The sequence below is a fragment of the Diadema antillarum genome, unplaced genomic scaffold (genome assembly GCF_040938485.1).
Source record: "Diadema antillarum isolate AM-2024a unplaced genomic scaffold, OU_Dant_1.0 seq00002013_RagTag, whole genome shotgun sequence".
In the NCBI taxonomy this organism is placed as follows: domain Eukaryota; kingdom Metazoa; phylum Echinodermata; class Echinoidea; order Diadematoida; family Diadematidae; genus Diadema; species Diadema antillarum.
Window position 1 is genome coordinate 281903 of NW_027272668.1, and position 22700 is coordinate 304602.

The 22700-nt window shown below is 35.6% G+C and overlaps 1 protein-coding gene across 2 annotated transcripts; it reads right to left on the reverse strand.

Moving 5' to 3' along the window:
• Positions 1-4279: 4279 nt before the first annotated feature.
• On the reverse strand, positions 4280-17320 carry LOC139713607 (uncharacterized). Of its 2 annotated transcripts, none has more exons than XM_071625313.1 (8): positions 17278-17320; positions 14725-14827; positions 13179-13321; positions 11436-11503; positions 9906-10035; positions 8724-8796; positions 8158-8228; positions 4280-4659 (listed from the first exon to the last, which is right to left on the reverse strand). In XM_071625313.1, exons 2-8 carry the CDS (start codon positions 14816-14818, stop codon positions 4645-4647), a joined length of 594 nt encoding a protein of 197 aa, XP_071481414.1. In that variant the 5' UTR covers positions 14819-14827; positions 17278-17320; the 3' UTR covers positions 4280-4644. The 2 variants fall into 2 exon arrangements, with proteins under 2 accessions (XP_071481414.1, XP_071481416.1); XM_071625315.1 differs by lacking the exon at positions 17278-17320 and adding an exon at positions 17063-17156.
• Between the last annotated feature and the right edge of the window lie 5380 nt (positions 17321-22700).

Consider the following 22700-nt stretch of genomic DNA (forward strand, 5'->3'; position numbering starts at 1 on the left):
ACTGTTACGGCCTTTTCATGGCAGTTGAAAGTTTGTTGGGTTTGCAAGAGCTGTGATATATTATATGATGCAATGATAGTCATTGATATCTAATGTATATTCAAAGTCATAAACTTTCATCACAATTCTGCACAAGCCATCCTCTACGTGTCAACAGTCAACAACCATGATAGTCAATTCTATTTTTTCCCTTACCTTTTTTTTTTCTCTTTCTTTTTTGTGGTGGTCACCTGATTGTTGCATTGGTAATCTGAGCTAGTTGCCATGTGATTGTGCAGCACCCGCTACGTTTTGGCATTTTCAAATGTGGATGCATGCACTGCTGTTATATCTCAATTCCAAGTACACACATTTTCTCAGCTCAGTTTATAGCTGCTCTAAGGCTATGATGACCTATTATAATGAAAAACAAGAAATATACCTTCCAGAAAGGCAACTAAAATAAAGTATTTAAGCCTTAATTTGTATAGCAATACACAAGCTTTTTACATATACAAAACAACTTAGAGCTCTGGCATTACCTAACACTAATTGTCTCACACCTGTAAATGATTCTCCATAGACGCACATTAAAAGTGGAAAATCCAAACCTTATGTGAAAATATGTGAAAGGCATCCAGTCTTTCATGTTAAATACAATAGACTCCCATTATAATGAAGTCCTTGGGACCAGTGGTTTTCTTTTGATATATTGAAATTTTGTTGTATCTGAATAATAAAATACATAAATTGTTGATATGAAAATTTTTCGGAAATTTATACTTCATTGTGAAGAGAAGTTTGTTACAACCATGTTCGTTATAACAGGAGTAGTAAAGTAGACCAAGTTGGTTCACTCTTGTCGAGCGTTACACAAGTTTTTTGGTTTTTGGTTTTTAGTTTTTTTTTTTACACCACTCAGAAGTGGGGCTTTTTTGGCTAGGCTAAATCTGGGATGGGGGCTCATTCCGCCAAGAGGGGCAGATCCCCCCCCCCCCCCCCCCCCCAGCCTGATTAGGGTTAAACAAAGACTGTGATCTTACCACACAAAAGTTTCATGTGTTTTCTGCATCTGTGCCAAAACAATGTAGTAGTCCTAAATTAAATGAAAAAAAAAAGTGTGTTCAGCTTTCCAGTGAGGTGTATTTTGTAGATGGATTCACCCTCATCAACCACACCTAATTAGTTTTTAACAGCCTTTTTTACCTTATTTTTTTAAATACATGTTTCCAGATTGATTTTTTATCTGTGTTCAGAATAAGTGATAGGGTTTGGACTGGTTCACTCTATCTACTTTAACAGATGCAATACTGTTCTTAGCAGTCAACAGTCTAGCACTGTCTTCTGTTTCTTACCCATGCACCATGGTAGTTACTTAGCAGTTGCCTTTTTGGACTTGTTAGCAATCATGTAAGCTGTGGAGAAATCATTGCTTTTTTATGCTAACAAATTATGTACATGTATTGCTCACTTTGGGGCTAGTATTTCCACCTCTCATTTTGTGATCATAATTTTACTTCCCCAGTAGTATATTTATCATTTTCCCATTTTTACTAGCCCAACATGAAATTATACTTGCCCAGTACTAGTGTCAAGCTCTGGCTAACCCATGCTGAATATGCAGGACAGAAAAAATAGAACTCTACACAAGCATGACTTGCAACATTATGAATGACATCTGCTGGTAGTGATGTAGCAATAATGTTCCTGTTCATGAAATTTGAGATATTTATAGCACTCACGAAACAAAATTTCTCTGAGAGAATTTTATTTACAATTTGCAAACAGTAGTTTCAAATTAGGACTGGAAAAAAATCATACTATAGTATTGACAGATTATGCACTGGTAATCTTCAACTTTTTTAGATTTTAGCATGTAGTCACAACACACAAAACAATTGTACAAAATGAGAATTGCCATGGGTCCATGTACTGCACTGGTAAGTCATCACTCTGACACAGGCTTGTGGCTATGTACAATTTTATTTACAAATTCATCACTTGGGCTGTATAATCATCCTAATATCAATTCACGACTGGCTGTTGACATATTTGGAATGCATCAGATAATATAGATCATCAGCCACAGGGAGGAAAAATAATGGAAAGGGCGAAGAGTTAATTCCTCTCCTTGTAATTATTTGTCTTTATAACAAGTGATTTCAGGGCTTTCTTTCTTCATGGGTTTATAATCTTGCACAAGTTGACCAAATACAAAAGATAGAAGAAGAACAAAAAAAAAAAACAGTCCTAATTTTTCTCCTTTGTTACTCCTCACGACCTTCTTGGGCAAGTAATATGTTACCTATTATGTCATCATGATTTTACCTATCTTGTCATTTCTTGTGCGATTTGGTGCTGTACTATATATAATTATTTTTCATTCACAGCTAGTATTTCATACTTTGGTCATATATTTGGTTGCATGATCATCAGAAATTCCTAAATGTATAACATCCCCACAATAGCAATGCATTTAAGATCAATGTTGTTTGAAAAAGACAAAAATGTGTGTTTGTTTTTCTGATTTTCTGCAAATTTAATAAAGCCAGTTCCATTTATTCTTTTTCCAATATGGGATACACAGAATTGTCAACTTGATAAAAGACAAACTGACAAAATGATGTGTTTTGTTTCTGATTTTGTGCAGATTTAGTGAATCTAAAATTGGTGAAAGGTTTCTGTCTTAAAGTGAATGATAAAAGTACAGGTGTTATACTCATTTATTTCCCACAACACAAGCAGTCAAACTGAAAAATTTCAGCCTGTCATTTTATAGACACATCAATAAATAAAGGCAACTCAAGGCATCAGTAACTTAGGTGTAAATGCAAAATCAATGTGTTAATTTGTGCATTTTCTCTGATCCCATGTGCATTAAGTTATGCAAGGCTTACTGTATTTTGTGTATTTCATATGTAATACTTTTAGTCATTATTGACATTGCTCATTAAGATGTTGGACATCACCCTTGAAAATATCTCCCTCACAGCCAGGAAAAGAATAGACCCGACTCACAGAAACTGAAAGCAAAAACATTTCAATGAAAATCTAAATGAAATAAAGCAAGTTATAAGAACAAGTCCAGTACCACATATGGTGCCTTGATGTTAAGTCTAACTGGTAATTTTGCTCAAGAACATGAAACTATGCTAGTACTCCTCATCTGCAATGCAGATTAATGCCACTCCCTACAATTATTTTCAACAAACCATGTTTTTCTTTCTCTCGCTAGTGACTACCCTCGAGCTATCAATAATGAGATTGGGAAGGTCAATACAACAAAACCAATGATAAAATATCAGATAATCTACACAAACATTCCAACCACAAAAATGACTTCATAGCACAGATGATACGTGTATCTCATTTATGCCTGATGATTTCATCGACAGATCATATACTCAATACTGTGTATGCATATCTCCACTATCATGGCACTTGCAAAGAGCACTAAAACCACAGAACTTCATGTTCCACAGCTGTAACCAATGTCTTGGTCTCAAAGGCAGATGATGCCACACTATGCGTATCACTGCTATTTTTAACCATCATTATCTATTCATTTCTTCTCCTCAGCCTTGCTCTAAAACAGTGGTCACCGTGTCTTTTACAAATGTCTCCACATTTCTATAATGATACCTTACAAGAAATGAGATTACATTTTTAAATAAATCATGTTAAAATATGTATGGTCTCTCTAAGTGCAGTTTTCTCTTGAGATAAACCATCTTCTTGCATTTTGCATTTCTTTGACTGCAGCCGGTTTATGAGAGCTTTGAACAAATTACAAAAAAGGAGCCCAATTTACATCCCAAATATCTTGAAAGTTAGGGTCTTGAACATGAGCAAGTATGCCGAAGGAGACATGGCACAGGATAATATCTGAAGAAAATGCATCACATATTCCCTGAAGTCGGGGTCAAAATCACCATCTATGCAGGACAATTACATGACCATTACAGGCAATTGAAAAACATCCGAGGCATTTCATGCCATTCAAAGAAATTCTCTGCATGGATTCATTGCTCATATTCGACACCATCAAGAAGACTGAGATGAAATCTCACAGCAATCTATCAGAGTATATTCACAACTAGAGACCTTCTTTGTGGCATCAGAACTATCTCAGCAATATGACTGTTGTAGGTAATATCACACTTGTTTGCAACATGCATCAGCGTGTCTCAGATAATGACTTCATGGATAGACGTGAATTTTTTTCTGAACCATACTGAAAGAAAGAAATGAATGACATTAAAAAAAAATCCATCACACCTCACAATTTGGGAAAGTAGTGTTTTTGTTTATTCTCATTTTACTGAAGCATCAATGCTTTCCGTCCAACTGTGTATTGCAAGGCTACCAAACCAAACTTGAAAAGTAAATGCAACTACCCATGTGAGTCAAAAGGTACCCACAGTTCCAAGTACAATGAAAACAATGAAAGGTTGTAGGCCTACATGTACAGGCATCACAAGTCCCATTGCAAAGCAGTTTATCTCTGCTGAAACCTGAGTATTGGAGCACAATGTTTTGATTAGAGTTTGCTGGGAAAAAAAAAAACCTATATCTTTCATTAGATGATTTGTCTGTTGACATCTACAGTGCAGATTCATGAAAAGTTCATCAAGGTGTCTTGTTGCAGCATAGACATCACCCAGGTCAAGGGAAAGTCATCTGTAGCAGATAAAACAAAAAAATATATATATACCACACAAATACAATGGTTTTGAAGAGTGTATCAACTGCAGAAAAACTGATCTAAAAGAACTTGTTTATAAAACAAGTAAATGTAGGCAAACAGGGCTTCAGTGGAAAACTTGAGTGATATTGACAAATAGAAATGTAAGTGTATTGACCAAAATGCCACCCCATAGTCTTTTAAAAATAGCAATCTTCATCACATGACTTATGTACTTTTTAGTTGTGTCCCATGTATGCTTGATTCACATTACAACAATTCACATTAGTTCTATTATGTTTTTGGATATTTAAACAAACAAAGAGAGAGAGAGAGAGAGTTTTCAAATTGTATATGATACATAAGTTAATCAGTAACTTTAACAAAAGCTTATGAGTGCAACATACAAGCTTACCCACACTGAGACTGCAGGGGGGTCATTGACATGTTTACAGGACACCCCACATAGCTCACTTACAGACACTGTACTGCTCTTCACATCTGTGGATATCGCACTCAAATTTTAGTTTGGCTATTGCTGCTGTTTTACTACTTTTATCATTTTTTGTTTGCTTACTTTAGTGCAAATTCTTTGGTTTTAAAACTGACAATAATATTTCTAAAATCATGCATTTTGCACACTTCAGTTACCAGTATATTTCCCTTTGACACATCTGGCTTTACAACTAAATCATGTACAGCAATACAGTGCACTCCCATTATAACGAACACGGTTATAACAAAATTCAGGTTACAATGAAGTAAAAATTAGGGCCGCAGCATTATCCACTCATATCTATTTTCATAGCTTATTTGTTCGGTTATAATGAAATTTCAATATGAAAGAAAACTGCCGGTCTCAAAGACTTTGTTATAACGGGAGTCCACTGTATTAGTACTGGTAATAGAATCTCCACAATAGATACATACAGCGTCACAGTTTCTAATCCAGGAGATCATCAAGAAATTTTAGTGTTGCAATAGTGTGATGTGTTTCACAGTGTGGGGCACGAAAATTAACATAGTGGTAAAAATTTCATCACTTTATTCAAGCTTAATGAAGTTCTTTGAAACTATTGGTCATTATAACAATTAATTCAACAAAAATTTTAGACAACAAAGGTCATTTTAGAATTTTATGGCCAAATGTTAAAAATCATGAATACCTATGTGATGCGGACACCAAATTTGAGCTCTTGAGGGATTTTTTCATGAGAATTCCAATTAAAAGAGTTTAGAACATCAAACCATTTCAGCGATATAAGTTCATAAATGTAGCATCCTCATTTAGATGCACTTCTCCCAAGTAACATTATTTTTCACAAAATACTGAAGTTAACCTGTCATAGGAGTAGTACTAGTGCTCTTTATGTTCATTAAGGGTCAAACTTGACTACAAAAAAAAAAAACTGTCATAAATTTGCTCTACAAACATTTTAAATGGACCAGAATGAACATAATGCAATTATGCAAGTTTTTGAGAAGGATGAATTTTGTCTCATTTAGTCCTTTTTGTGTAACGGATATGAAATGATGGTTACCTATGTGATGCGGACAAGGTGTCAACATCACATAGGTATAGTTTGATATTTTTGAAGAAATTCATGGCTAACAAAGTCCTACTGTTCCAGTAGCAATTGATCCTTGAAGGCTCAGAATAGAAGTCACAAAGTACAAAGAGTCATGAATAGAACTGAAATGCAAGGCTGTCAGGATGATGGGGTCACCAATGACACAATGGTGTCTGCATCACATAGGTACTATTTTGAGCTAAAATGAGGTCTAAGGAGGCCTAAACATGCTTATTTTGACCATAAAATGAATTATGCTTGAAGAAACTGCTAGAAACAATGAGTTGAGAAACACTGAATGCAATGTCTGCTGTAACCATGCCATGGCTGACAAGCGAATGTACCTATGTGATGTGGACACCAAATTTTGGTGTTTGCATCAGATAGGTACATATTTCTGGATAAAAAGAAGTTTGTGGGTGTTTTCTTGAGATGAAACATTATTCTTTGACTGCTTTACTGAAAAGCATTAGGAACGGACTACAAATTAAGTATTATTGTTTTATAATTTGTTTATAGTGATTGATAACGAACATACACAGGATTTACCTATCTGATACAAAAATCTTGGACACGGTGCAACACCACATAGGTACTCAAACTCTGAGAAAAAATATTGTTGTGCACAGAATTCTGTATTAAATCTATCAATCCTACCACAAAACATTGTTAAAAGGCAATAGTTTTGAATCTAATGGTGAAATTTGGCAACCAGCAAGCAATAATATATGACCAGAATACCTATGTGATGCGGACACCAAACCCTCAAACTTGCCCTTGTCCCAAATAAAGCGTTCTTCAAATGTGCCGTAAATGTAGTAAAAGAATTCATCCAACTCCACAATACTTGAGGGGTATAAGTTAGTCAGTTGTGAAGACTTCAATGTAAAAAAGTGACTTTTGACATTTCCTTGTACCTATGTGATACGGACACCAAAGCCCGAAATGGCTTCTACTTCTTGCAATTATAAAACCATTAAGCTTCCAATCACTTCCATCTTTGGCACATATGTTTATGGCCCAGGGTTGATTTCATTGATAGGTTTTGCAGCTCTGAACAATGCAACATTTCTGATGGGATAGCCAGCGTAGCTATGTGATGCTACATTCAAAGGATCAATGTGAAACATCACATAGGTACAGCAATCTTCACGTGTAATTTTCTAATATTACCTTTCAGATGGCCAAATAAATTTTTTATTGTGAGCGAGATAACTCACAATAGTGTACATGTATTTGCAAATTTGATCTAATATGATCTAGGCACTTCTGTGTATCAGTGTTTTGAACCCAACATACATTTGTGTTGCACTTGATACCCCCAAAATAGGGTAGGACACCAAACATTAAATGAACACAACAACAACAAAAACGGAAGATTCAATTTCTGTACCACACATTATAACATACATACACACATACCATAATTACAAAAAACATTGAGCGTTGGGTAGTGTGTATTTACAGAAGTTGCATTTGTATATATATGCAGGTGATGAGATTTTGCCTATGTGCCCCAACCCTATGGAAAGACCCAAATGTCTTTTGAACCTGTTCCACACATAATCAACATCCCTGACAATGTCCTGCCATTGCCATACACAGGCAGGGTTTTGTTTTGTTTTGTTTCGTTTTATTTTTGTACAGTGCACTCCCGTTATAACGAACACGGTTATAACGATATTCCAGTTGCAATGAAGTTAACATTCAGGCCGCAACATTATTCACTCTATGTATTTTTGTTGTCTATTTGTTCGGTTATAATGAAATAAAACTGCCGGTCCCAAGGATTTCATTATAATGGGAGTGCACGGTACAAACATAGAAATTGCATTTGTGCCATTAATATTGGACATATCCTTTTGATACTCCTCTCTAAAATGGCAGAAATAATTCCCTGTAGTTTGTGCACATGTCTCCTACCTGAACATGAGGTTGAAACTGCTGATAGACTGGTGTTCCTGAGGAAGCATCCCCCTCCATGAGTCCTGTATCTGCAATGGAAACAATGACAACCTAATACCACGATGCATAATATCCATATCATGCAACTGGTACCAACATTCTTTAATAGAAACAAGTTATCATCCTTTACGTATATTCCTACAATATCAATTACTGGTTCTACATAACATTGGCTTAGAAATACATACAGCCTTATGATGTAGTATCTATCATAATTAAAATGGAATGTGAAAGAGAAGGTACACTGTATGCTACTTGCTAGATGTCATCCTGAAATGACAGTCGGGAAACCATTTCATGTAAGAGATAAATAATCAGAACCACTGCAATTTCTTTCTAAAGCAGAGCTGAAAACAATCCAATAGCAAAATTGGCATAAAAAGGGAACAATGCTCCACATGACGCTCCCTTATACATACAACCTATGTCATTCATTTTAAAAATAAACAGGAAATACTGCTTGATGTCATATTGGGATGCAAATGTTGACCAAGTCACAAAATAATTCTCAATACAGTACTCACCAAAGTCTTGGTTTACATCTACAAGGTCCTCAGTCCTTACTTGCCCAGTGATCGTCTTGTCACCTTTCATCGACTGTTGAAGAGAGAATACCCACAAGATGCAAGAGAATAAACACACAAATATTACATAAATATCTGGCAGTTAATAATGTCTTCAGGTACTTAATATACACTCTGCGTTTAAGTATCAACCAAGACATGGGTGTGATGACAGATATACAATTGCGTTTGTTTGTATAAATACCTTGATAGTAAACCTACTTTCACCTGAGCTTCAACAACTTCATGAAACCTCCCTGTGGTAGTGACCTTTGAGGGTACAACTGTAAATCATCCCTTAAATTAACTATGTTACATCTTTAAGAAGCCCAACTATTAACCCAGATATTATTATGAACAGAATGTGACTCACTTAGTAAAATATTTGTATGTGTAACAGTGTAATTGGAAAGTGTTGCTATACCTTTCTCAGCAAATAGCTAAAGAGCTAAGCACTGAAATTAGGCATCTCTAAATTTTCTACTGCACAGTACAAATACGTTTTCTTGAAACTGCAGTGAAAGATTGTCATACCAACGCTGTGACATTTGTAATTCTTTTGATCATTACAGTTCAAGTAAAGGGAGAAGTCATCATTATCTTAATAATTGTACGATGTAAACATGAATATAGAGGGAAAATATGAATACACACAAGCAAAAAATGAAAACAAATGACCAAGGGTGTCATGCTCACTAAGTATCGCATGTTCACCTTCCACGCATTCTTGCAGACTCTTACCTAAGAACATTGCAAACTTGGGAGTTGGGTAGCTTTGAACACTTCTTTGGGGGCATGGCACCCATTTGCATGATCCATCACACTGGTAAAAATAACTGCCAAGTACACTGTACTTGGAGAATTTGCCCTAACGAAAGTCACCAATCTACTTACTCATCGAACTAACTTGAACAAACTAGATCTTATCCCTCTAGGGATGCTACCCGCCAAGTTTGGTGAAAATTGGTCCTGGGGTTTTCAAGAAAATGAAAATGCAAAAAGTTTACTCACAACATCGGGCAATGGACGATGCATGATGCACGCTGGACGAAGATTGATCGCAACTAAGCCATGAAAAGATGAGTTTTTCTTTATCGACCATACCACCCAAGCAGTGTGTAGTCCATATAAACATAAACTTACATCTCTGTACTTCTGAAGATAGTGCTTTAGAGGTTCCACATAATTGTCAAAGCCCAGATTTGACATGGCATAGAGGATGTCTTCACCATTAATAGTCTTCCTCTTCTCCTGGTGACATCTCTCACTTGCTCTTTTTATCATTCCATAGGTTAAGGCTTTTGGATTTTGCATGATACAAACTATAAACTGACATGTAAATTGTGAACCAACACTCCATATCAATCTATTCATGACTCAATAGTTATCACTCTGACATTTGAATATTTCATGTAAAGGAATACACTGACTTGCGGAAGTTTGCATTGATATTGGTTTACCAAACACATTAAACACTCTTGGCAACATTGGGTACGAGTATAAACAGGTATCCCATCATATAAGCTGACAAAGAAATGATACTGCATACCAAATACCAAAATGAATGTTAAATACCAAATATATATTAGTCTATAAAAATGGGATTATGGTACATGTATTATAAATCTGCAATTTCCCATCATATCACTGCATGTACACATTGCCCCTCCCCCCCAAAAAAAAAACAAAACAAAAACAAAACAAAAACAAAACTGCACATCACCACTAAATTTCTCATTTAAACATCCTGTACCCGATTGGATTTTGACGGGGTTTATAGACCTTACCTGTTCTCGCTTCTTGGGGATATGAATGATTTCACATTGAACCGTGTATCATTAATATTTATGGCATGTTTTCCCATAGCAATGATTCAATAAATATGAGTAATTTCGAAGATTGCTGTGTGGCATTGCAGATGTTAGAAAGAAATGAAATGCAGTGTATGTATTATATAATTATGTACGAGGCACTCTGTGTGTGTGTGTACGTGTGTGTGTGTGTGTGTATCTTTGAGTAGCTGGATGTGTGTTCATTTCATTGCTGTCATTACTATATTCTGTTTACACTCATATCATTCTCCTCCAGGATGCCCTTGGTATTAAATACAAGAGACATCCGAGTGTCACAAATAAAATTATTTGGCACAAGTTGCAACCTATCATCAATTCTCCCTATCGGATAGCTCTCTGAATCTGAACGCGTGTGGCGCTCTGATTTTTTTACCTTTAATTCTTTGGATATAAACTTCCAGTTATGAACGCGCTATGTGTAAATGTATACTTTTATGCACATTGAACGCTGAAGTACCAGTATTCACAGATCGTATCAAATTCTGTCTTATAATCTGTTGAATAATAAACTTATTTTCTTATCTGTAACTTTAAATTTGATGAATGGGATTCTTCTGCGAAGTGGCCCAATGCTGGGCCGATGATGCAAAAAACGAAATTATGGAAAATATCCATAGGTGAAGGACATGACGTGGGTAAACCAAATAGTTCTGCGGGGTAAACCGCAAAACCGGAAGTGTACGTCCCAAGAGCGATCGATCAGATATCGGTACCGCAAGGTGATATCGCTTGATATCGGCTATATGCGATAGGGAGAATTGGTTTATTACTGTAAAAAGTGAAACACAAGCCACCTACTGCACATCAAAAAAAAGGATACTCGCTTGTGATGAAGCTGATAAATTCTGAAACACATTCTTGAACACATTCCTTTGCTTCTTTAGATATCTGCAGGACAGGAAAACAAAGCGACAAAGAAAATACCATGATACATGTCACATGACAGGAAGTGGCAAAAATTCATTATGCTTCTATATACCACTTAGAACAAACATGACATTGATAGAAGCCTTCATCATAAACAAAGTAATTTTATAGAATTAACCCCAAATATGTGCATTCTTGACTAATGACAGACAAACATTCACACACAAAATAACAATAATAATAATGGGATGCCTCTGCCTCTCAAAAACTTACTACATTTGTACATGTCCTGATGATATCACTAACCCATGATTCAATTTGCTGTGGGGAAAAATGTGGGGTAATGCATGTTAGCATTTCATTCCATGTCCCATCACATGCAACTTGAGAATTCATCAAGCCAGTCAGCCTGTAGCTAGCAGTACACGTACCATTAGTTACCACTACTAGCTAGTGGCTAGCGCTTACACTGAACTTTGCAAGAAGTCCGGAAATAATGAAGCAGTTGTGCTAGAAATTGGGTTTTTTTTCTCAGTATTTTTGAAAATTTCAAGAGAGATGGTGAAGAGTTGTGCTCCTCATGGCTGCACAAATAGATGGAGAGTCTATTTACATTAACCATCAATAAAGCAGTAATTCTTAATTTTCTTTTCTGATTGGACATAGTTATTCAGACTGATGAATACGATCACCAAAATATTTGACATGTTATTCATAGTCATCATTGAACATTAAGGTGGGATAGTGATGCCCACACCAAAATGCTGATGAAATATCTTCCAAGTAGATATAAGGGGATGCAACTGTAATTGCAGCATTGTAACTGAATTATAACTCGCAATAAAAAAATTAAAAAAACATTACATTCATGACCTATGGAAAAAGACAGAAAATATGCTAAGTTTAGAGATACAGTAAAAGTAAGCCAAGGCTTGTCATCAGTGGTGGCGCGATGATGCCACCAGAAATAGCTGTAGGGCCACCATTATTTTCGAAATGATATGTCCTGGTGGCCCAATCAGCCCACCAAAATATTTGTGAGTTTATTCATTGTTTTAATGTCTTTTTCTCATCCAAGAAAAGAGAATAACGCGTGGCTAAGTGCTTGACAATAAGCATCTATATCATTTCGTGATCAGGGTTGCCAGATCGCTGCTGGTCTTCATAGCCAAACTCGGTCTTATTCTACAGCCAAATTCACACAAACTTTTTTTTTTCTTCTCACAGCCAAATTTCACCAATATATACAGTATAACAATATATGTAGGTATATTCCTTTATTGAATATAATAATTTCATTAACATATGGTGCCTCAATTCATGTTTATGCCTCAATTCAGTATTGAATATGTTAGGCTTAATGAACAAGTCACAGTATGTGGTATTTGGAGGCCATTATCATACCTGCCAATTTTCACATAATTATCATAGTTTATGATCCTCTTGATGTTTTATCATACCACTTCACTTTATAACAATTTTCTTAATTACTTCTTATTTAAAATACCTGGTAACTGAAGTACTTTAATAATACATGCAAATTTTCACAGAATTATCATGGTTTATTGTATTATATTAATGTTTTATGAAGTGATTTTATTTTTCGTGTTTTTCTATATTTTTTCTGACCATCAGATTTAACTGTCATGCCACTAAACGAAATGGTTAGTTCAAGCCTTGGATAAGCTCTCAGTACCTTTCCTGTTTTAGGTATGCCCACTTTCATGATGCGTGCCACATTAGCAATGGGTAGGAAACGGTCTTGCTCTCGCAGAGGAGATGCTCCACCCTTCTCCTCCCCTGTGCCATCATCTTCAGTCACTCCTCCTAAAGCTTCATCTGGAGTAAGAGTAAGGAAAAATGAGCAGTCAGTAATTAAGTATGAATTTCTCCTCACTGGAAGCCTAAATCATCCCTTTTCTTTCACCCTAATTAGTAAATATTTCATAGCTTTTTGAGCTATAACAATCAAATTCACACCACCACACCAGTAAATAAGCTAAGAATATTAGTTAAGTTTGTTGAATATGAGAGAAGTTTGAATATGAGACAAGTCTGACAAGGTTCAAGGTCTAAAGGCTAATAAATTTGTTCCAACAAGCACTATACTCACAGCATCGTGGTGTACTTTCAATAAAGATGTCAGTCCAGTTTGAATACATGTGAAGTTCGACAAATTAAAAGGTCAAAATATGGTCAATGAACTTTATCTGGTATAGCATTGTAGTAATGTTTGTTCATTGATATGGTTTGAAATTTGGATGTGAATTATCATACCGATGTTACCATCTTTTGTAATTTGATCCAGGAAAGGAATGATTACAATCGTTACTGTATAAGCCGAATGTTTCACGAGGTTTTTATTTTTGCAAATTTTGTGAGTCAGGTCCTATTTGCGAAATTAAAGACACACGAAAATATTGACTCTGATCCCGATGTGAATGTGACATACGCGTGTACCCTTCTCCGTTAGGTACAGGACTCCATGATAGCGAATTCAACCACTCGCGAAATCGTCAGGAATTCCCGATTCGCAAAAATTTAGACTCGCGAAATATATGGCGTATACAGTATATGATGTAGGCCTTACATTTTTGTCAATTGCACAGACCAACCTTTTTGTACATTCACACACATACACACACACACACACACACACACACATTAACCTTCAAGATTTTTACACAATCACTTTTTAGGCATAAAAAGACAATCCTTCATATCACTTAAAAGTTGGTTATTGTTGGTTATTATCATTCAACACACATGTATACATGCACATCACACACAACACAATGTTGACACATACATATAACTATACAGATTGATATTTCCTCTAATATGTACAGGTATCTCTGATATTGATACCGTATTGCTGTATCTCTTGTATGTATATCAATGTACCAGAATCTATGTTATATGTGTGCTCTGTATGTATGCATTCTATGGGTATGCATGCAAACAAAACAAACTTCCAAAAATGGGCAATAAAATCAAATTGAATTGAATTGAAATATATTTTTTTTAATCGACATCACTACACAGAAGAACGGAACATTCTACTTATGTACTGCTATTATGGTTAGCATAATATATCAACGAATCATTGCCATGAATGATCTAGTGGCTGAGCTACTTACTGAATGCGCTGCCAGGTATTTTTTTTAATTTATGAACTCATGCTACACTGACTAACTTACGTACATTACGTAGCACTACAAAATGAATTCAAGCTTTCTTACCTGTTGATGCCTGGGTGTACAGGTTGCTTGTCAAAAACTGTTCACTTGAAATACTCAGCACTTGTGTTCCATCTCCCTGCTCTGTGGTATCCATTCTTCACACCTGGAATAACATACAATGTGTGACATGACATGTTTATCACAATGAATTATTTCAACATTCAACTGAATCACATGCTTCAGACTTTACAGTTTCCTGTTACATCCAATGATTTTGATCATTGTGCAGTACTTTCTCCTAGTTAATGTCATATAACATGATGGAGATCTTGTGCTTCCTACTTTCAATAATCACTAAATCCACAATGCTCATCTCTACCAAGGTACATAAATGGATGGGAGAGCCAAAAATAAAAATAATTGGATGTAGCACATAAAATCAAAGCCTAACCAGAGTATCCCACACACTCTCAAAGCACCACAACCTGTTTGAAAGGAACAAAGATTAAGCAACTACTACCTTTAATATTACAGGTATATATCAACATCACATACTTGTCATTAGAGATAAGTCACTTTTCTGAAGGTGATGCATACACTGAAGATTTTGATGTGCTAATGATGTTATTTTGAACAAAAATAATCTAAAAGCTCACGGCATGTTGATCAATGATCCTCAAAATTTACTTCTGCCAGTAGGTAAATACCATGAATGGTTTGCTATATCACATGATCATGTTTTTTACAATCACTGACTGAAACAACCTCTCTCTGCCATATTAGCCCATTTTTTTCTGCCGTTAAGTACAAGCAACCCTCTTTGCAGAGTACTCGGTACTGTTGTACATAAATTGGTGAGGCAAACAGGCAAACCAACACTGATGACCACTTATTTTACCTCCTCCTTCCTTGGCGGAGCTAACAATGGTCAGTAGGCCCTACTCAACTGTAAAAAGAGACAAAAGAAGAGTCAACTAATCATATCTGACTGCCATGCCACTGCATTGGGGTTGGTTACGAGTAATAGTATGCTTAAATGTAGCTATGGTAGTAAAGCCAATTACAACCCAGTGACAATGCCATGGCTTGGTGTACACAAATGCTTCATTACTTACAGACATTGAATGTAAATTTTCTCTCGTCTCAATGATGCCTAGCTAGACGTGTCTACTGATGTACATATATGAACCTGACGCTACCGAGTACTGTACTTTCCTATCCATGTATAGATCAAGTTACATCTCAAATTTCACAAAATCAAACTGCACCAAAATCACAGCCTAAGGCATCACTTCATAGCTCATTTCCAATCAATCATCTAAATTTGGAACAAATCAATTACCAGGAAGCTAAGGTATTGACATCTACTTTCATGTCATTGCTCAAGCAATTAACTCACTCTTCGCGAGCCTCTAATTCATGATTGCAGCAAATGCTACCTGCGCAATCTGAAATTGAAGTTAGCCCTGTAATATTTCCATGACATAAAAAGTAACCATGGGCTAAATATCAATGTATTAAAAAAAATGTTGATTATGGCAAGTGGAAAGAAGTCCATTGAGAAATACGTATACCTCTGTATGTCTGCATATGACTTGTACAGATTTTAATTTATTTTTATGGTAGATATTCTACATAGATCTATCTTTGTGTTCATGTGTATGCATAGGAGCTGCCCTTCTCAACCACCTTCATTGTAATTGTTCATTAAACATTCTGTACATTGCATTGATTTTCAGCTCCCTGATTTCTTGCAAAAGATTAGGCTAACTTCAGTTTCAGATTGATTAAGCTGTGTACCCTGCGTCCATGAATTAGAGAGGGTCATAAAAAGCGAGCTGCTGATGTTGATATCTTATGCTTAGCGTATACATACTTAACGTTAAAGTGATTTGGTTCAAATTTACATGGATAAATTGGCAATACGCTAGTTTGTATACTAACTTTTGTAGATATATCCTGTGAATTTGGTGCAATTTCGGTTTCTGGATTTCGATATATCGACATGGATGCAAAAATACATTTTATTAGCGCCTGCAAACCCTTCATTTCACTGCACTCCCTCTGGTGCGTTAGTGATACGATGTTATTTAAGGAACATCAGACTGAATTTGTAATTAGTGCAGACCCATCTACCTGTGTACTTGTTTGTAGTACCGTAGCCAGCACAGGCAGGCAATCATGCAATGGTAGTAACGTACGATTACTAGTAATCAATTTAATACAACTTAACAAACAATAACACGATGTACGAGAATAAGGCCTCCGAGAATATTTGAAAAATGCCCAACAATGCAGTTTCGGTGCTGCAGCACTCCAGCAGTGTGTGTAATGTTGAAGTCGATCCTTTGTAGCCGGATCGATGTGATGCACGCATTATTATGCACGAATCACAAACCTCCGTCGTGGCCGTAGATTTCTACACGGTACACCGTGGAAATGGTGCGTAGATAGACACAGTTTCTACATCACAACTCGTTATTAAATCGTCTTATTATAATCATTCGTCTGTTATTCCACTCTCACAACACCTAGACAATCAAGATTCGGTGAACCCTACCAGACGATTGTGTAATATACTCGAATCACGAGCTCAGATCACAAATCACTAACCATTGGCCGAATGTTGAGGACAGAAGATGGCGATGAGGCTCTGGTTGGTCGGCAAAAACAGCCACTGAAGCGAGCACGGAACCAGTAAAATTTCACGGGGTGAAAAGGGGACTGCTGGTTGGGCGATCTTGTGTTCGCAGTGAGAGCTTGGGAGCAATGATTACTTAGTATTTCTATTCATCTAAACATGTCATATGAGTCAGTGGTGTAAACTTGTTCAAATAAACAGAAATATTGATTTTATTAAAGATTTAGAGATAAGTTTCAACTGATTTTTTTTTAATCATTCAAGATATCACTAGTTCCTACATAGGATTCTAGTGTTACACTGTACCAATATACTAGACAGTATGTGACATACTGGAGTACAAGAAGAAAGGAGTAGGCCTACGTGGAGGGTAGATATATGCGTGTGATGTGTTGTTCAGCTAAACATTGAGAGATCAAAGAGTATAGCGAGATATACAGTATCCGTACTCTTCTCTCTCTAATTTCTCCCCTCCCCCTCTTCGCTTTCGTTTTTTCCTACTTTTCCTACTTTTCCTATAGCTTGCACTTAAGTAACATTTGCCATGCAGATTCCCAAATGGATAGCATTTAACAGATAATGTTATGCCCTTCAGCGATGTTTCCATTATTAGACCCTTACTCCCATCCCACATTTATTAATATTTTTTTTCTTCTATTGTGTCAGGATATTCAATAGCAAAGCAACCTATAATGCCAAGAGTATATACGCTTCAACATCCTATAGCGGCAGGACAAGAAAGTTAAGATCACATGTGACATTCAAGTTTCGTTAAAATTCCTAGACTATTTTGCATCGAGAAATCGATTTTTTTTCTTTAAAACGGAGAAACCAGCTTAAAAGCGATGCTTGTGCGTGTAATACATTACACGAACCCTCAAAGAAAATCCTCATGAAGCATAATGGATGAGGAATGATACATTATCTATACATTAATGATGTATAGCCCACGACCCACGACTATATATAAATAAATACAAGATATGCAATGTGACATCCCATGAAGAGATAGATCGAGGACAACATAAAATGCCTTAGAGAGAGAGAGAGAGAGAGAGAGAGAGAGAGAGAGAGGAGGGGGGAGTGGGGGGGGGGGGGGGGAGGGGAGTCGTCCAAGGCGGACAATAATGCATTCACCCTCTGCTAAGTAATCTCTTGCTTTCATTAATGCCTTGTCCGCGCTTGGACTATATACTTAACATAACAATGTCGAATTTCGGAGCTTGGGTAGGCCTATTATTGTTCCAAGTTCATCGTGTCACCACCGGTGTAACTGCTACACCGGCAAACATAGGGATACTAGTAGCCTGGTGGTATCTGTGTCGCTGCCTGGAAAGTAGCTCAGTACACATCTATAGGTTCGAGTTCCGTGGTTCCTTTTTTTTCCGACATGTTATCAGCAGTTGCGATCTTACAAATTTCATTTGTAGACAGAGACGAATTAAAGAAAATTCACACCTCAACCTTCACCCCTGTGCTTAGTAATCTCTTGCTTTCATTAGTGTTATAACTATACCTGTTTCACATGTCCACATATAGCACCTATAAAAAGAACAAAAGTATAGCAAATGTTAAGATAATGGGGTTTCAAAAAGCATAAGTAACATAAAAACGTTGACACAGGATTATTGTTCCATTAGATTATGGTTCGTTGATGATACTACACTTGTCCCTATACTAATTATTTGCAAATTGATGCCTACATGTTTTCGTATAGCAGATTTAGATCACGTGATTTGATGACATCAGTTAAAGTCATCTTGCCATCTTGTTTTCCACTATGTATGCCTATAATGTGATGGCAGTCTATCAAGTGAGTCCCAACAATAACGAATAGAGATTCATTTTATTCTTGTTGGAATATATCCCGTCGTCAGTGCATCGTCACAGTGAATTCGACCATTTCTGTAGAAAATCATTTCTCAATTCGCGTTTATTTCATTCAAACAGATAAAAAACATTCAGACAAGGTATATAAATAAATTCAAATTGACAATAAAAATGTAACAGAATGTGGAGACAGCAAGAAAAACAAAGTTTTATAAGCAGCTGCCACCATAACAAAAGCATTTACAATAAAAGTCATATTAAATCGTACAAATACATGTGCACAGATATTAAAACCAAAGAGATTGAAAATACATATTCTACAATAGACACATAGAGACAAAACAAACAAACAACAAACAAACACAAAGTAATGTCCGAATGTGTAGATTACTTTTCTTTTTCCAATAAGAATAATTTAAATCTTCGTTTAAAAACATTTAAAGATGGACTCATTTTAATTGGCTGTGGCAAGTTATTCCAAATTAAAGCTCCTCTATACAAAACAGAATATAAACCAACATATGTTTTATTAAGAGGTAAATGATAATTCAGAGGATTTCTCAAACAATACGAAAGAATAGCACTATTTAACTGAAACAAGGAAGAAAGACCAAGGGGAATACAATTTTTGAAACATAAATACACCAATAATATATTTGTTCAATTCAAAAATATCTGAAACATTGCATTTCATAAAAAGAGGTTTAGTGGAGGCAAGATAATTGGCGTGACATATAATTCTCACTGCTTTCTTCTGCAGACGGAAAAGTCTGACCATAGAATAATTTGATGTATTTGCCCAAGCAATGTTTCCATATTGAAGTTGACTTAATATAATAGCGTTATAAATCATACATAAAATATTGTGAGGAAAATATCGTAATTTGTATAAAATACCGATACATTTAGAAATCTTATTGCAGACTGAATCAATATGTTTAAGCCAAGATAATTTATTATCAATAATGACGCCAAGAAATGACAATGAACTCGTAATTTTTATAAGATTGTTATTCATATGAATTGCTGAATTCTGTATATCAATTTTCTTATTAGTAAAAATCATACATTGAGTTTTCTTCACATTCAAAACTAATTTATTCATAAGAAGCCAATCATAAATTTTTTTGAATCTCTTCATAAAACGTAACAATAAAGTATTAATATTATCATCAGACATAAACATACTGGTATCGTCTGCATATGAAATGAACTGTATTTTTCTGTGACATTGCAAATATCATTGATGTAAATGAGAAAAGTGGACCAAGTATTGAACCCTGAGGCACTCCACATCCAGGCTACACAACTCAGATTTACATCTATTAACCGATACAAATTGTTTCCGATTATCCAAATAATTTGAAAATAATTTGAACAAATTACCTCGGATACCATAAATATATAACTTATCTAATAAAATAGAATGATCTAAAGAATCAAAAGCCTTGCTTAAGTCTAAAAACAACCAATTATTGATTGATGAGAACTAAGTGCATACTTTTGAAATAGGTTAATCAAAGCATGGGACGTGGAGCGCCAGAACGAAATCCATATTGACATAGTGTTATTATATCATATTTGTCTAAAAATAACAGTAATCTATCATATATACATTTCTCAAAAATTTTAGAAAAAACAGATAACACAGAATATATAGGTCTGTAGTTATTAACATCATGACTTGGACCACTTTTGAAAAACTGGTATAACTTTGGCAATTTTAAGTTTGTTTGGAAAAATACCAGTGGATAAAACACAATTAAAAATGTCACATAAAGGATAACAAATTACATGTATTACTTTTTTTACAACAGCTATATCAATGTCATCATAACCAGAACTTGAACCATTGTCACAATTACATACAATTTTTACAACTTCTCCTGGGGTAACAGGGCTAAAAAAATGCTGTATTCTCAGTTTTCTTTACAAACTGAGTATAATTATCATTAGTAATACCGTCATTAGAAATACCGTCTAAACTAATTGTAATTGGGTAGTAACCTGTAGGTTTGTTGAAATTCTAACGCAGCTCTCATTTTGTTAACAATTCATATAGGTATTGTTTATAACGGGAGTATAATAAAAGTGATGAATAGTAATCATCTTTGTCTCTTCAGCTGATCAATTATTCAGTGACTGTCGTTGAGAAGTTGATACTTGTTATCTATAATAAAAAACCGTTGACATGGACATCAATTTTCATGGATCATCGAATCATGATGAGCACAAAATACGAGGTATTATGCTTCAGTCCATCTGCAGGGCTAATGTGCAGTTGTCAGCTCATGGCAGTGTTTTTATATTGCATGATTTAGCCAAAGTTGAAGAGGTTCGAGGGATGGGGCGGAGAGAGGCAAGACCACCCCTCCCCTCCCACCGCCTGACCTTTTTCTTTCTTTCTTTCTTTCTTTCTTTCTTTCTTTCTTTCTTTCTTTCTTTCTTTCTTTCTTCTTCTTCTTTGTCTGCATCAACATCCCCTTCCGAATCTGCACTCTTTGGATTAGAAGGCACTATGTACAATCCTTGCATTATGAAAGGGCTAATGGTGAAAACCAATGAGTCCCTGCTTTGCTTCCCATAGCCATATAGTTTGAATGATCAAACTGTCTGATCGTTTCGTTTCCTCTTATCGGGCTCTTGATACCATCAGTTATTAATGTCTGTATCATTAATCATGGTTTTGTTTTGTTTTGTTGTTTTCTTTTGTATTGCTGTCCACAGAAGGAAGGTTTAAAATCTTAAACATATTTACATCCATTTTCTCTCTTTTTTGTGTGTGGTGGTGGTATTTTCATTTGTTTCGAAGCCACTCTATTGATCAAGATTTGTTTATAATGGCAATTTCCTTTAATGAATATCTATCCATCCCAACAGAGTTATACGAATCTTAAGTTCGGCTAATTATCATATTTTAAAACTGTTATCAAAAATCGTATTAGTCATTTCTTATGAGTTGCTTATTGTCCATGCGTTTCCAAAAACGAAATGAAGAAATAGCTTAAGAAACATGTTGATATAGGAATGATGAATTCTTAGACCATCTTTACAGGAGATGATCAATTTTCTCGTGGATTATTATATAAATCAATGGAGCAAGTCCAAGTCTTTCTCTCATTCAGATTATTTGGTCTCATTTTTTCGAGCGCCTTATCAAAACATTAAATAGTGTGCCACGTTTATTTCCTGTCCATTGGTTTGTGTGTGAAATAATTTATTTGTGCTTATTTGGCTCATTGGCATACAAAGGATTAAGGGTTCACGCTATTCATTTTCATCATCTTCTATCCCACAGCAATGCTTTCTTTGTACATTTGTGGGAAAGGTTAACCCCCTTCCCCTTCCAATAAAGTGTATGTGATAATACACCCGAATCAACTGTCACGTGTTCAGAGGTAGGCCAGGCTGTAGAAGAAACTGAAAGACTTCAGACCTTAAAATTATTACCATGTATGTCTGCATGTGTGGTCATGTCTTGAAAATATGTCATAGTTTGTTTCCATTTCTAAGTAAAACAAAAAATGGCAAGATTTGGGCCGACATGTTGTGTCAAATGAGTCAT

Coding starts and splice junctions, on each gene's coding strand:
- LOC139713607 (XM_071625313.1), bottom strand. CDS start 14,818: ATGGATACCACAGAGCAGGGAGATGGAACACAAGTGCTGAGTATTTCA. Junction 13,322..14,724: donor GTACACCCAGGCATCAACAG/GTAAGAAAGCTT, acceptor CTCTTACTCCAG/ATGAAGCTTTAGGAGGAGTG. Junction 11,504..13,178: donor GCATACCTAAAACAGGAAAG/GTACTGAGAGCT, acceptor CCTGTCCTGCAG/ATATCTAAAGAAGCAAAGGA.